This window comes from Fukomys damarensis, unplaced genomic scaffold (genome assembly GCF_012274545.1).
Source record: "Fukomys damarensis isolate Sample0158 unplaced genomic scaffold, DMR_v1.0_HiC HiC_scaffold_25, whole genome shotgun sequence".
Lineage (NCBI taxonomy): Eukaryota > Metazoa > Chordata > Mammalia > Rodentia > Bathyergidae > Fukomys > Fukomys damarensis.
Window position 1 is genome coordinate 11,908,080 of NW_022900937.1, and position 12,279 is coordinate 11,920,358.

General features: G+C 45.7%; 1 protein-coding gene across 3 annotated transcripts in view; it reads right to left on the reverse strand.

The window, feature by feature from the left end:
- The window catches only part of Myo1e (myosin IE), a 196,498-nt gene that overhangs the window by 47,817 nt on the left and 136,402 nt on the right, over window positions 1-12,279 (reverse strand). For all 3 annotated transcript variants that reach the window (XM_019210159.2, XM_010641248.1, XM_010641247.1), the window contains 4 exons: window positions 12,032-12,164; window positions 6,542-6,738; window positions 1,949-2,029; window positions 1,532-1,618 (listed from right to left, as the gene is read on the reverse strand). In XM_019210159.2, coding sequence (XP_019065704.1) covers window positions 1,532-1,618; window positions 1,949-2,029; window positions 6,542-6,738; window positions 12,032-12,164 — 498 coding nt within the window. The remainder of the gene's footprint in view (window positions 1-1,531; window positions 1,619-1,948; window positions 2,030-6,541; window positions 6,739-12,031; window positions 12,165-12,279) is intronic.

The window sequence follows — 12,279 nt, forward strand, 5'->3', positions numbered from 1 at the left end:
TCTTAGCTTATTGCTAATTAGTTTGAGCAAGCCCTGCTGGCTTTAGTTTGCACAATATATGCAGGGTCCGATGACCTCTTACTGTGTCTCTAACTCTATCTCCTGTTATGGCCCAAGGCTGCGTTGCTTCTTGCTCAATTCTCCATCGGAGACTCTTACCTGATACTTAAACTTCCTATCAAGTTTTTTTTTCCTCCGACTCACTCCATTCTACAGAACCACACCAATCTTCGCTAGCACACAAAACAGATCATATCATTTCCTGCTCAAAATTCCCCATAGACGTCCACTGCACCACCTGGAAATCCATTCTGAGCGATGCCCTGCACAGTTACTGACCCAGCTGCTGCCACCCCAGTCTCTACCACACTCTCCTCGGCTGTCTACTCTGCAGCAGCAAACGGCTGGGAGCCCGGGGTACAGAGGCACCCGGTGTTCACTGGTGCCTCTGAAGTAGAGACAACACTTCCACAGTCAAACAGCCCCAAAACTACCCCGGCGTATGGGGTGGAGGAGGCATTAGCAGAATCCTCGCAAATTTCATGTCCACCCAGAACCTGGGCAGATGAGGTTTGGAAAAAGGGTTTTTGCAGATGTCATTTGCTAAGGACCTCATGAACGAATCATCCTGTACTGGGGGTGGAGGGTTATCCAAAGACTGGCAACTTTACAAAAGACGGGAGAGGAAAGTTTAGTCCCAGAGAAGCAGAGAAGAGAAGGCAGAGATTGGAGTGATACCATCACAACCCAGACATGCTCGGAGCCCCCGGCAGCTGGAAGAGGAGGAACTTTAGGGCTCCAGGAAGGATTCTCCTTAGAGCCTTTGGAGGGAACATGATCCCTGACTTCAGGCTTGCGCTCCAGAGATGCGAGTGAAGAAATTTCTGCTCTTTTATGCCACCCAGGCTGTACTTTATTAGGATGCCACTGAAAACAATATGGCATCCAGAATAAAGTGGCAACTATATCTAATTTTTATTTTATTTAAAAAAATTTTGGGGGGGTACCAGGGATTGAACTCAGGACGTTGCGCTTGTGAGACAGGTGGAAGAACCACTGAGCTAAATCCCCAGCACCATATGCCTAACTTTTAGAAGGAACCATAAGCAAGACTGGTCCCTCAAACAAGGACTAACATGTCAGCTCTGTTAAAAATGCATTTACTTTTAGGGAAGACTGGGAGGGCTGTGAATCTGCGAGCAGCATAGTTCCTTAGGAGCAGGGCATCTGCACAGACACGGGGCTGGGATGGGGCTCCACTTTCCACCCGGCCAATGAGTCACAGAGTAGTAAAAACAGCCAGTCATTAGCCTGACATTGCAGGGCCGGGCACTGCAGGAGAAAGAAAATGTGACAGATGGTATTTATAGTTCACAGACTCAGATCCACAATGGCAAATGGTTCCTCCACAATGCTTTATGAGGTATGTTTCCTAATACCAGAGTGAAATCTGAGTCTAGTATCGAAAGAGAAATCTATACCTTTTAAGACAAATCAGAAATAGAACAGCAGAGGAAGAGCGAGTGCTTACCTGTTCCGCCTTTAATGTCAGTTCAATAAAAATCTGCTGTAATTTTTCATTAACAAAATTGATGCAAAACTGTTCAAAGCCATTTTTCTGGAAGGAAAAAAAAAAAGACTTTCCTGCAATTATTCAGAACAATCATTTAAAAGTCATTTCTTAGTGATTTCGTGAAATGTCTCAATGTGAAAAGCTTCAGCAGAAACACTGGATGGATTCATCAGTAGAAAGAAGCAAAATTTAGATGGAGGAGAAACTAATTTGGTAAAGGTACATAAAGAACTCAGGAAGGCAAAAATGAACCAGACTGGCGTTTTCTTTCTTTCTTTCTTTCTTTTTTTTTTTTCCATTGCTGAGAAGTATTTCCAGCACACCATGGGAAATTCATCACCTTTTGTCATCAGTGATTATTCAAACTGGCCTTACCTGGAATATCTCAAAGCCATAGATGTCCAGGACCCCAATGTTGTATTCTTCGTGGTCCTTCTCCATGGCTTTGTTGATGGACTGGGAGAAAGTAAACAGCAGGCAATTAACTCACCTTCCTCACAGGGGAGAGAGTCAGTGGGACTGGGGTGGGGCAGGGGGCACACACAAGACACCGCACAGCACACACCCCTGCCTGCTAGAAACAGGACAGCGTGACGACGGGTGACCTGCAGCTTTAGAAAGCTGTTAAGTACTCTGGAAAAATCGCTAACATCGAAAGGACGATTGCAGTAGGGGAAAAAAAATGTTTCTTGACGAAAACCATTAATTTCTGGCAGAGTTAGCTTCTCTCAGGAAGTCTTTTTTTATATTGCTGGATTTTTTTTTTAACTTTTTTTTTTTTTTTTGTTAACTCGTACAAGCCTTCAGTTCATAATGATCGCATTCACTGTGGAAGAAGTGTTGAGAAATTAGAAGAAAATGTCACGAAAGATCAAAGTAAAACCTAGTTCTCAGGAAGAGCCAGTATTTTAAATCTCTAAGTGTCACTTCCGATGGCCCCAGCGGGGCAGTTCTTTAGTGAGCTCATCACCGTACGCCAGGGACACCGAGGACAAGGGAGTCCCCGTGCCTTGGAGCTTGCAGAGAAGATGAGCTGTCTACAGATAAAAACAGCAATTATTTTAAAATTGATAATAAGAGCTGCTTACGAGTATTTAACACTCGCCTTTGCCTGGCTTTGCTGAAAGCTCTCTGCATGCTGTTGCTCTCACGGCTCTTTACAATTCCTGTAACAGCAGTGACACTGTCATTATCCCCGTTTTCCAGATGGATGCCTAAGATTGCACCAGACAAGAAGCTCAGCCAGGGACCAAAATTAAGCAGTATGATACCTAAATGTGGGTTCCTGATCACTGCGAGAAAAGGGCATGCAATTCAATGGGACAGGCTTAATTAATGACAGCAGGGAGGGACAGAACAGAGATGGTCGGTGAGGGAGATGAGAAGGGAGGAGCCCAAGAGGAAAATTCCTGGAGGTGGTGAACATCTGAATGTAGAAGCACCAGACATGTTTTCCAGGCAAAGAGCATGACACGTCTTTTGTGAGCGAATGGGTAATGATACACAACACCAAGCCCAGTGCCTCGTACACAGAAGTGCCTAGTAAACATCAGCTTGAATTAGTGTCAATTAAACAGGCATTCATCCACTCTTACCACAGAGAAGCTGAGGGATGACAGGGAGGAAGGCAGAAGTCCAGCGCCGGAAGGAGCCCTGGACAGAGACAAGAGCTGTGGGTTCTAGTCCCAGTCCGAACCACCCTCTTGCTCCAGGGCCTTAGGAAAATCCGCCAACATGCAGGCCTGAGACTTCCGTTCAGTCAAATGAGGCATGTGGACAAACTAACACACGGCCTTGACCTTCCCAAGCAATCTCACCCTGAAGTAGCTACGAGAAGGGCAGACAACAGTCACCCTCTCCTACTCAGCCCAGCTACCCCAACCACATTGCAGGGTCACAGGTGTAACTGCCTGGATTCAGACACACACGTGTCTTAGATCCAATGACCTTGCAGATGTTATCTTGCCTAGGGTCCCCTGGGGGTTCCTAACATGATCTCTAGAAGCCAGAGGAGCAGAATAACTAGGAATTTAGGTGCTCCTAGAACAAACACAGTGCACCCTTGAGTTATGACCAGCCTGACATACAAACAACTTGAGTTATGACCCAAATGCTGGCTGCTTGTGCTTCTAGATGGTCTCAGATACAGATTTAACCCTCAAGAATTCTAGAAGGAACATTACAACGTCCTTTCCTGTGTGGGTTTAACTGAGAAATCCTGGGCCACTGTCTAAGGACACTGCGATCTGCCCGTGTACAGGAGAGAGACTTTGAAGGCTGTGTAGAGGAACCTGAGCCTTCAATGGACCGGACCAACTTGAGTTACAACCAGCTCTCAAGAACAGACCGAGTTCATAAGTCAAGGGTCCACTGCTTACGACAGCAAAGTAACCCTGGGCAAATTCTTTAAGTTCTCTATGTCTCACTTAATTTATGTGTAAAACAGAGGTAATATCTAAGCCAAAAAGTTGAATTAAATGAGTTTTTTTGGTTCTAAAATACATAGTATCTGGAACATATGGACGTGTTTGCTATTATTAGAGCATTTCAAGGCTACAATGATTAATATAGATTGGAACTGTCAGCTCTGCAGTGCTGAAAGAGTACATTTCAGAATATATGTCATACACATTTATATATACTACATGCATATGCATGTAAGTGTGTATGATTATGCCAAAACCCCAAACATCTGTGGGTTTAAAATATATTCAAAGTCTTTGATAGTCTTCCCTTTCAGAGACGAAGCCTAATTCCCCTCTCCTCAAGGGTGGACTTCATTTGCTTCTAATGGACCAAATATGGCAAAGAGACAGGACAGTGGTGCCCCAGTTCACGAACTTAATTTGTTCATCTGGAAAAGATGGCCATGTTTGTGTTTGTGTGAGAGAGATGGCCATGGTCGTGTTCCGAACTGCACGCAGAGCTTGCGAAAACAATATCGTGCCAAATGCTTCTGTTTGTGAACCCAACTGTCTGCAAACAAACGCATCCATGAACTGAGGCGCCACTGTACTTAATAACATGCAGGCCTGAGACTTCCGTTCAGTCAAATGAGGCATGTGGACAAACTAACACACGGCCTTGACCTTCCCAAGCAATCTCACCCTGAAGTAGCTACGAGAAGGGCAGACAACAGTCACCCTCTCCTACTCAGCCCAGCTACCCCAACCACATTGCAGGGTCACAGGTGTAACTGCCTGGATTCAGACACACACGTGTCTTAGATCCAATGACCTTGCAGATGTTATCTTGCCTAGGGTCCCCTGGGGGTTCCTAACATGATCTCTAGAAGCCAGAGGAGCAGAATAACTAGGAATTTAGGTGCTCCTAGAACAAACACAGTGCACCCTTGAGTTATGACCAGCCTGACATACAAACAACTTGAGTTATGACCCAAATGCTGGCTGCTTGTGCTTCTAGATGGTCTCAGATACAGATTTAACCCTCAAGAATTCTAGAAGGAACATTACAACGTCCTTTCCTGTGTGGGTTTAACTGAGAAATCCTGGGCCACTGTCTAAGGACACTGCGATCTGCCCGTGTACAGGAGAGAGACTTTGAAGGCTGTGTAGAGGAACCTGAGCCTTCAATGGACCGGACCAACTTGAGTTACAACCAGCCCTCAAGAACAGACCGAGTTCATAAGTCAAGGGTCCACTGCTTACGACAGCAAAGTAAACCTGGGCAAATTCTTTAAGTTCTCTATGTCTCACTTAATTTATGTGTAAAACAGAGGTAATATCTAAGCCAGAAAGTTGAATTAAATGAGTTTTTTTTGGTTCTAAAATACATAGTATCTGGAACATATGGACGTGTTTGCTATTATTAGAGCATTTCAAGGCTACAATGATTAATATAGATTGGAACTGTCAGCTCTGCAGTGCTGAAAGAGTACATTTCAGAATATATGTCATACACATTTATATATACTACATGCATATGCATGTAAGTGTGTATGATTATGCCAAAACCCCAAACATCTGTGGGTTTAAAATATATTCGAAGTCTTTGATAGTCTTCCCTTTCAGAGACGAAGCCTAATTCCCCTCTCCTCAAGGGTGGACTTCATTTGCTTCTAATGGACCAAATATGGCAAAGAGACAGGACAGTGGTGCCCCAGTTCACAAACTTAATTTGTTCATCTGGAAAAGATGGCCATGTTTGTGTTTGTGTGAGAGAGATGGCCATGGTCGTGTTCCGAACTGCACGCAGAGCTTGCAAAAACAATATCGTGCCAAATGCTTCTGTTTGTGAACCCAACTGTCTGCAAACAAACGCATCCATGAACTGAGGCGCCACTGTACTTAAATCCAAGATCAGGGCCTGAAAAATCTCGTGGCTTGCTGCTCATACGCTGTGCTGTAGAGCACTCACTCTGGGTACCAAGCGCCAGGCTGTGAGGATCCCAGCAGCCCCAAGGAGATGGAAGACACTGAGGCCGCCTACTGCAGCTGTACACAGGGTGCGACTTTCCCCACCTCCCCACCACGGTCAGGCCAACTGCATGCCTGACCAGCATCTCCACCGACCGCCTCCCCTTGGGTCAGACTGCTGAGCTAAGCCGATCTCCGATGCCCGACTTGCAGCGATTGTGAGAACTGTAAAGGCTGACTGTTGCAAGTCACTGTGTTTTGGGTTAACTTGTTATGCGGCAGCGTGTGACAAACACAACATCGCTAAACCTTCAGGCACAGGAGTTAAGAAACGTCTGGCACCATGGATTTCCTCCTGTCCAGTCACTAGTCCCGGCCTTCCTGTGTGTGCTGTCCAGAGGAAGCCGCTGCCACACAGTTAGCTAACGCGACGTGTACAGCGGGCTCCGCAGCAGCAGTGAGAGGATCGGACAGAGAAGAGGCATAAGGTAATGAGGAAGGAAGGCGCCCACGCCTGAGAGCAGCTCTTCGGCAGCTGCCCTCCTCACGGCTTAGAACCCGGGGCTGGCCGTGTCGCCCTCTGTGTACTCACATCCACCAGGAAGTCGAAGACGCGGGCGTGCAGGGCCTTGGCGAGCGCGTCCCTGGTGTAGCAGGCCTGCTCCACGTTGAGGGTCACATGGATGGACTCCGACCTGCCCCCCCACTTGCTGTCCATCTGCCGGCTCGTGAGCTTCTCTTTCAGCCGGTCCTGGTTTATGCCCAGCAGATAGGCGGGAAAAGCCAAAACTGTAGAACAAACGGGATTTGTCTTAGGGACAGTTCGCCTCCCGAGGATGCGGCTGCACTCACGTGTGCGCATGCGTGTCTAGACACAAGCTACCATCGTTAATTTTCCCACACTTCCCCTGGGGTGAAGGCAGTGATCCCGTAGACGTCCTCCGTTCTCCTTCCCAATTGTCCCATGATGTACACCAATTTCCATGACAACCGGGACTTCCAACCGTGGGGATCAGTGATCCCTGAAGGGTGGCAGGCCAACCCCTCCCACGGAGACGACAGTGGAACACCTAAAATGGACATGTCACCATGGAAAAGATGGCCATGTTTGTGTTTGTGTGAGAGAGATGGCCATGGTCGTGTTCCGAACTGCACGCAGAGCTTGCAAAAACAATATCGTGCCAAATGCTTCTGTTTGTGAACCCAACTGTCTGCAAACAAACGCATCCACGAACTGAGGCGCCACTGTACTTATTCGACAGTGGAACACCTAAAATGGACATGTCACCAAGACAGCCTGGCAGGAACTCTATCAAGAACATGTTTTTGGATCCAAATATTGTTTTCTTCCTTTTTGGTGCAGTGTTTTCACCAAAAAGGAATCGTTTCCAAAACCTGGAAGCACCTGTTATGACCAAGTTGATAATTATGACCAAGCAACCTTTTATCAAGTATTTACCTCCACTAGAGTTACTACAAAGAAAAGGATACAAAATATTTAAGAAATCTTGAAAACAATCTAGATGAGTTGAAGACAGTTTTATCAGATTAAAAAAAAAAAATCTCCTAAAAGCTGAATACTTGAAGTAGACAGTCAAAGTCTGGAGGAATTTGGAACATTTACTACCTACAGAGGAAGTGGGAGGAAGGCGGGGCATTTCAGCCTGAAAGGATGGGTAGGATCTGTACCGATACGGAGAAGGGACAGGCAGGTGCACAGATGAGGAGGCAGGAAAACTGCAGATCACACCAGATAGAGCGGAAAGTTATTGTGAGATTCAAAGCTTAGGGTGGAGTGGACCTAAGAGCCCCGTGCCAGGGGTCCTTGGATGGTGAGAAATAACAAGGTGGAAAGCAAAAGGCGACCTGGATGGTTTCAAAAAGGGACATTACAAGAAGATTCTGGGACAGGAGGAGGGCAGGAGTAACACGGAGGAGACCGGTGTTGGCTACATCAGCGCTCACCCTTCTATCCTCACAGCATGTGGCAGGATGGTTTACAGTGTTTGGATAAGAGAAACTGAGACTCTCACACCTTGGCAACTTGATTTCAGGCCCTGAAACTTACCAAGAGAAAAGCTGGGGATATAGATAAATGAAGTTTGTTTGTTTCCTTCCTTCCTACCTTCCTGTGGTGCTAAGGATTGAACCTAAGGCCTTGCATATACTAGACACATGCTCAGCCACTAAGCTACACCCCCAGTCCAGATGAGGTCTTCTTGATTCCCGGTCAAATGCTCTCATACAAATAAATGACACTATTCTTGGGCATGAAAGAATGCTCAGATTTTTTCCAGCATGAAAGATTTTAATAGCTCTAAATGAAAATTCTGAGCTTGCAGCTGAGTCTTCTTCCTCTACATAAACCTTTAGCAAAACTGTCTAGTAAAAGGATTGTGCTGAAGACCTTATGACAATACTCAAGAATCACAAGCCTCCCATTAAAGGGTAATCTGTTTGAACTGCACAGGTAGTGGTAGGATACAATAGGCCGGCATTTCTCAGTATATCTCTTCCAAAGAGAGACAGTCAGCAAATGCATTTTGAAAAGCACAATGCCAGAACAAGGTGTATCTTCTACAAGAGCGCTTCAGAAAAATGCTTTGACCCATGGAAGGGCTTTCTTTTATAATCTGTGAACGAAACCAAATGTGCTGACCTGCTCATGGTCATTTAATATTCTACTAGTTTCCAAATTGACGACATAGATCTAGGAATCTAGACGTGTCTTCCACTGAGCTAAAATTTCCTTTGCACAGTGTATAATATCCATAAATCAGATTGGACAGAAGTACGGTTGCTGAGAGAATCAAGACACTGGCCAAAGTGTGCAAGATATAAGAGGCCTTCAGTACCAAGCAGGTTATGCCTGCCAGCTTTCGGGCAGGTACCGCTCACTAGATGTAGCAGACCTGACCATCAGGGGTGTACAGTATATCCACCAGGGCTCACTCCCTGTCCACGGGTATTACACAGTGAATAGTTTTATACAATGGACAGCCAGCCCCAAGTTTTTTGTTGTGTAAATATGGAATCCTCCCAAATCTCTAATCATGCCAAAATGGGGGCACAGTTATCTGGTGAAACTGTTTATGTCATTATCTTTATGACCTTAGCTAAAAAGTAAAACAGTGGGGCTGAGGGACCTGGACCCAAAATACAGGGAACTGTCAAAGCCACAGGCTATATCCTTCCACCTTTGCATTTCTCCCGTAGAAGAGGACAGAGCCCAAAGATTGCAGGTACTCAAAAAACAAGGTGTGCAATCTGGCCAGGAGTCAGAGCTGCACAAAGGGCAACAGCCAGATTATCCAGAGAAGAAACAGAGCACTTGGGTGGGAAAGACTCCACAGCATGTTTTTCAACCTCCAGCTTTTAGGACCTCATATGTGCTTTCGGCTGTCCTGGTGCTGAAGTTTAGGGCTGCTTGGACAGGCTTCTGTGAGGGTGAATGGCCACAGCCCACTGAGCGTCACATGGGACTCTGCTGGCCTGGGGAAGTTGAGGAGGGAAGAAATAATGATTAATTTAAATATGGGGGCATAACTGGGGTCTAGATATAGAGAGCCGTACAAAACAACACCTCACTAAATAAGTAATGTTTCAGCACATGTAATGAAGATAGGTTTCGATAATTGCCTTAAGTTAGAAGGCAAAATTAGGTTTAATTTTTCTATTTAAATTTGAACTTTAGGGAAGACAGGAAAATGAAAAAGATGTAGCAATATAAAATTCCTTGTTTACGGTAAGGTAAATATGATAAATGGTAAAGTAGATATGGCTTATCTGGAATCCATTAATCATAGGGCCAAGAAAGGGAGTCGTAAGTTTCATATTTTATTTCTTTGTTATTAAAATAGCATTTTTTTCCTTGACTGGCATTTTTACCATCGATTGGTCTGGTATTTCATAGTTTTTGAAGCAAAACTAGTTTCCCAAAGTATGCCCCTTTACCTTATTGATGCTGACAGGCACATAAGAGCCTAAGCTGAGATTTGATTAGCTTCTCAGCAACATTAAAAAAAATGACTATCTCCAGTAGTTAAAGAAATGGCTATTTTACTTAAAAGCCTAGCTATCTTACTTAAGGTAGCTACTGAGAGATGCTTTCTTTGCTTATAAAAACATGGGTAGCACATCCTGCTACCCATCCATTCCACAGATAACACTCAAACACGAGCAAAGTGACACAAACAAGGTTCTTTGTCTCAGTAATGTTCATTCAGAACATCAGAAGCAGAAGCTCCGAAGTCACCTAGATTCTTGGCAACAGAGGAGTAGTTAAAAAAATCAAGGGTAGCCAAGCAGTAGAGAAAGCTACAGAGCTTTAAAAGGACGACAGTCCTTGCGAATTGATGTGAATCTCTCGGATAGGGCACGATGTGAAAAAGCAACTTGTACAACACTGCATCACAGGCTCTCAGGCTACAAAAGTGGGGAAGAGAATGGATGTGTGTGGCTGCTCTGAACACTGACTCCTGGGAACCTTGGTCACTGCTGGGGAGAGGAACAAGTTGACTGCGAGGGGTGGGAGAGAAGAACTTTCATGGTACCCCCAACGCAACCACGTTAATACAGGAGCAAGCAAATGAAAAATGGAGCAGACAGAGGAAAACGCTGGGAGTGGTGCCGACTGTTCTGTTAGACCTACTTGGCTTCAGGACCTGCCCTGTCTGATCTCCACTGCTCCACCAGCTCTGGCTGGGGAATTTTGTAAGCTGCTGCCCGTCTGGGCCTTAACCATCTGGCAGCAGAGGATACTGATCCCGGATGTCTATAAGCAGCGAAACACTTGGCACAGACAGCCAAGGGCACGCTGGCTGCGCTGTGTCATGACTTTATTCTCAAGCAGAGAGACAATAAAGGCTTTTACTATCCAACAGGCAAGAGATACCCAGACTAATTCCACAGGCACTACAAACCAAACTGCTGCTTAGCCATAACACTGGCTAAGTGTGAGTGATGCTTCTACTGGATACTGACGTGAATTTGTTATATGTGAAGGATGAAGGCCATAAAGTCTGTCTGCCAACACTGTTCTTGTACCGTGATTGTTAGGTCACATTTCTGGACACCCTATATATTTATGGTTTTCTACCCACTTCCCAGGGTAAACATAGTTTATCTTTATCAGACAGATGTCAAGATGCTAGCAGAACTCTCCTCTTATGAGAAAAGAAAACAAAAAACATTTTAAAAAAAAGACCCTTATTTGGAATGGAAATATTCCCAGTGCATTGTCAGCAATGAGTGGGATACTATTTATTACTAAGCATCTAAATTTATCATCCTCGAAGAATGCTGAGAAAGGAAGAAATGCCTTCCTGGGTGGTTAAAGGATGTGTGGGTTCTGAGAGCTGCCTGGAAAGCAGCCCCTGCCTGTGAACTGAAGTCACGTGCTGTGGTATTTGTGGTAGGTCGCAGGCACACGGAACCAGAACGTCTCCGCCAGGAGGACCCAGATTTCCTCTCAGAGAGTGAAAATGACCGTTCAGGTCTTGAAGACGCGAATCCCCGGATGTGACTGTTCAAGGCGATCATCAGAAATGTGCCCGCACAAAGTCCACTTTCGTCTGTGTTCAGAAATCTAATCTAATCCAATCCACAGGACAAACTGAAAACCTGCGAGCTTTCCACGTGGATGTATATTCCACCGCTCGCTCTTCAGGACCTTTATGGAAATGCAGGCCACTTATCCCAAGACCAGTGAGAGAAAGAATTAAGATTCTCTTTTGAATTTTAAGCCATTAATCTTCATTACCATATCTTTATCTTTAAACCTCCATGTGCAATTCTGCCAGATGCCTCTAAGTTAGTAATGAAAGGAAACGATCTTGTTGATTATGTACAGAGGGGACTGTGAGACGCTGGTAACGAAGAGGGGGGCAGGTCACAGAAAAGGTCCCTATTTCCCTAAGCTCAGGTTGCTCTGTCACAGCGGGACCGGTGAGACTTTCCACCTCTTCCCCATACTCCGCACTCAAGACCCGAGCCGGGCTCAGGGCTGCGTAAGGAGCTAACTAGTGGGGGAGCCTGGACCCCAGCTCCCGTCACCCAACAACCAGGGACCCGAGCTACGCACACTCTTCACTCTCCACGGCCGCGTAGTTGCCCACTTCCTTGAAGCTGATGTTGCCCAGGTGGAGAATCCCGGCCACAATCTGCAGCACCAGCGTCTGCTCGTCCGAGAAGATGCCGATCACATTCATGGCGTGCTGGGAAACGGATTTAGATTATCCAGACACATTGGTTAGCAGCCTTAAAGCACACAGGAAGGAAGACAGAGCTCAGACCGAGTAGCAGAGTCCCAGTGTGCGTGGCTGGGGTTGC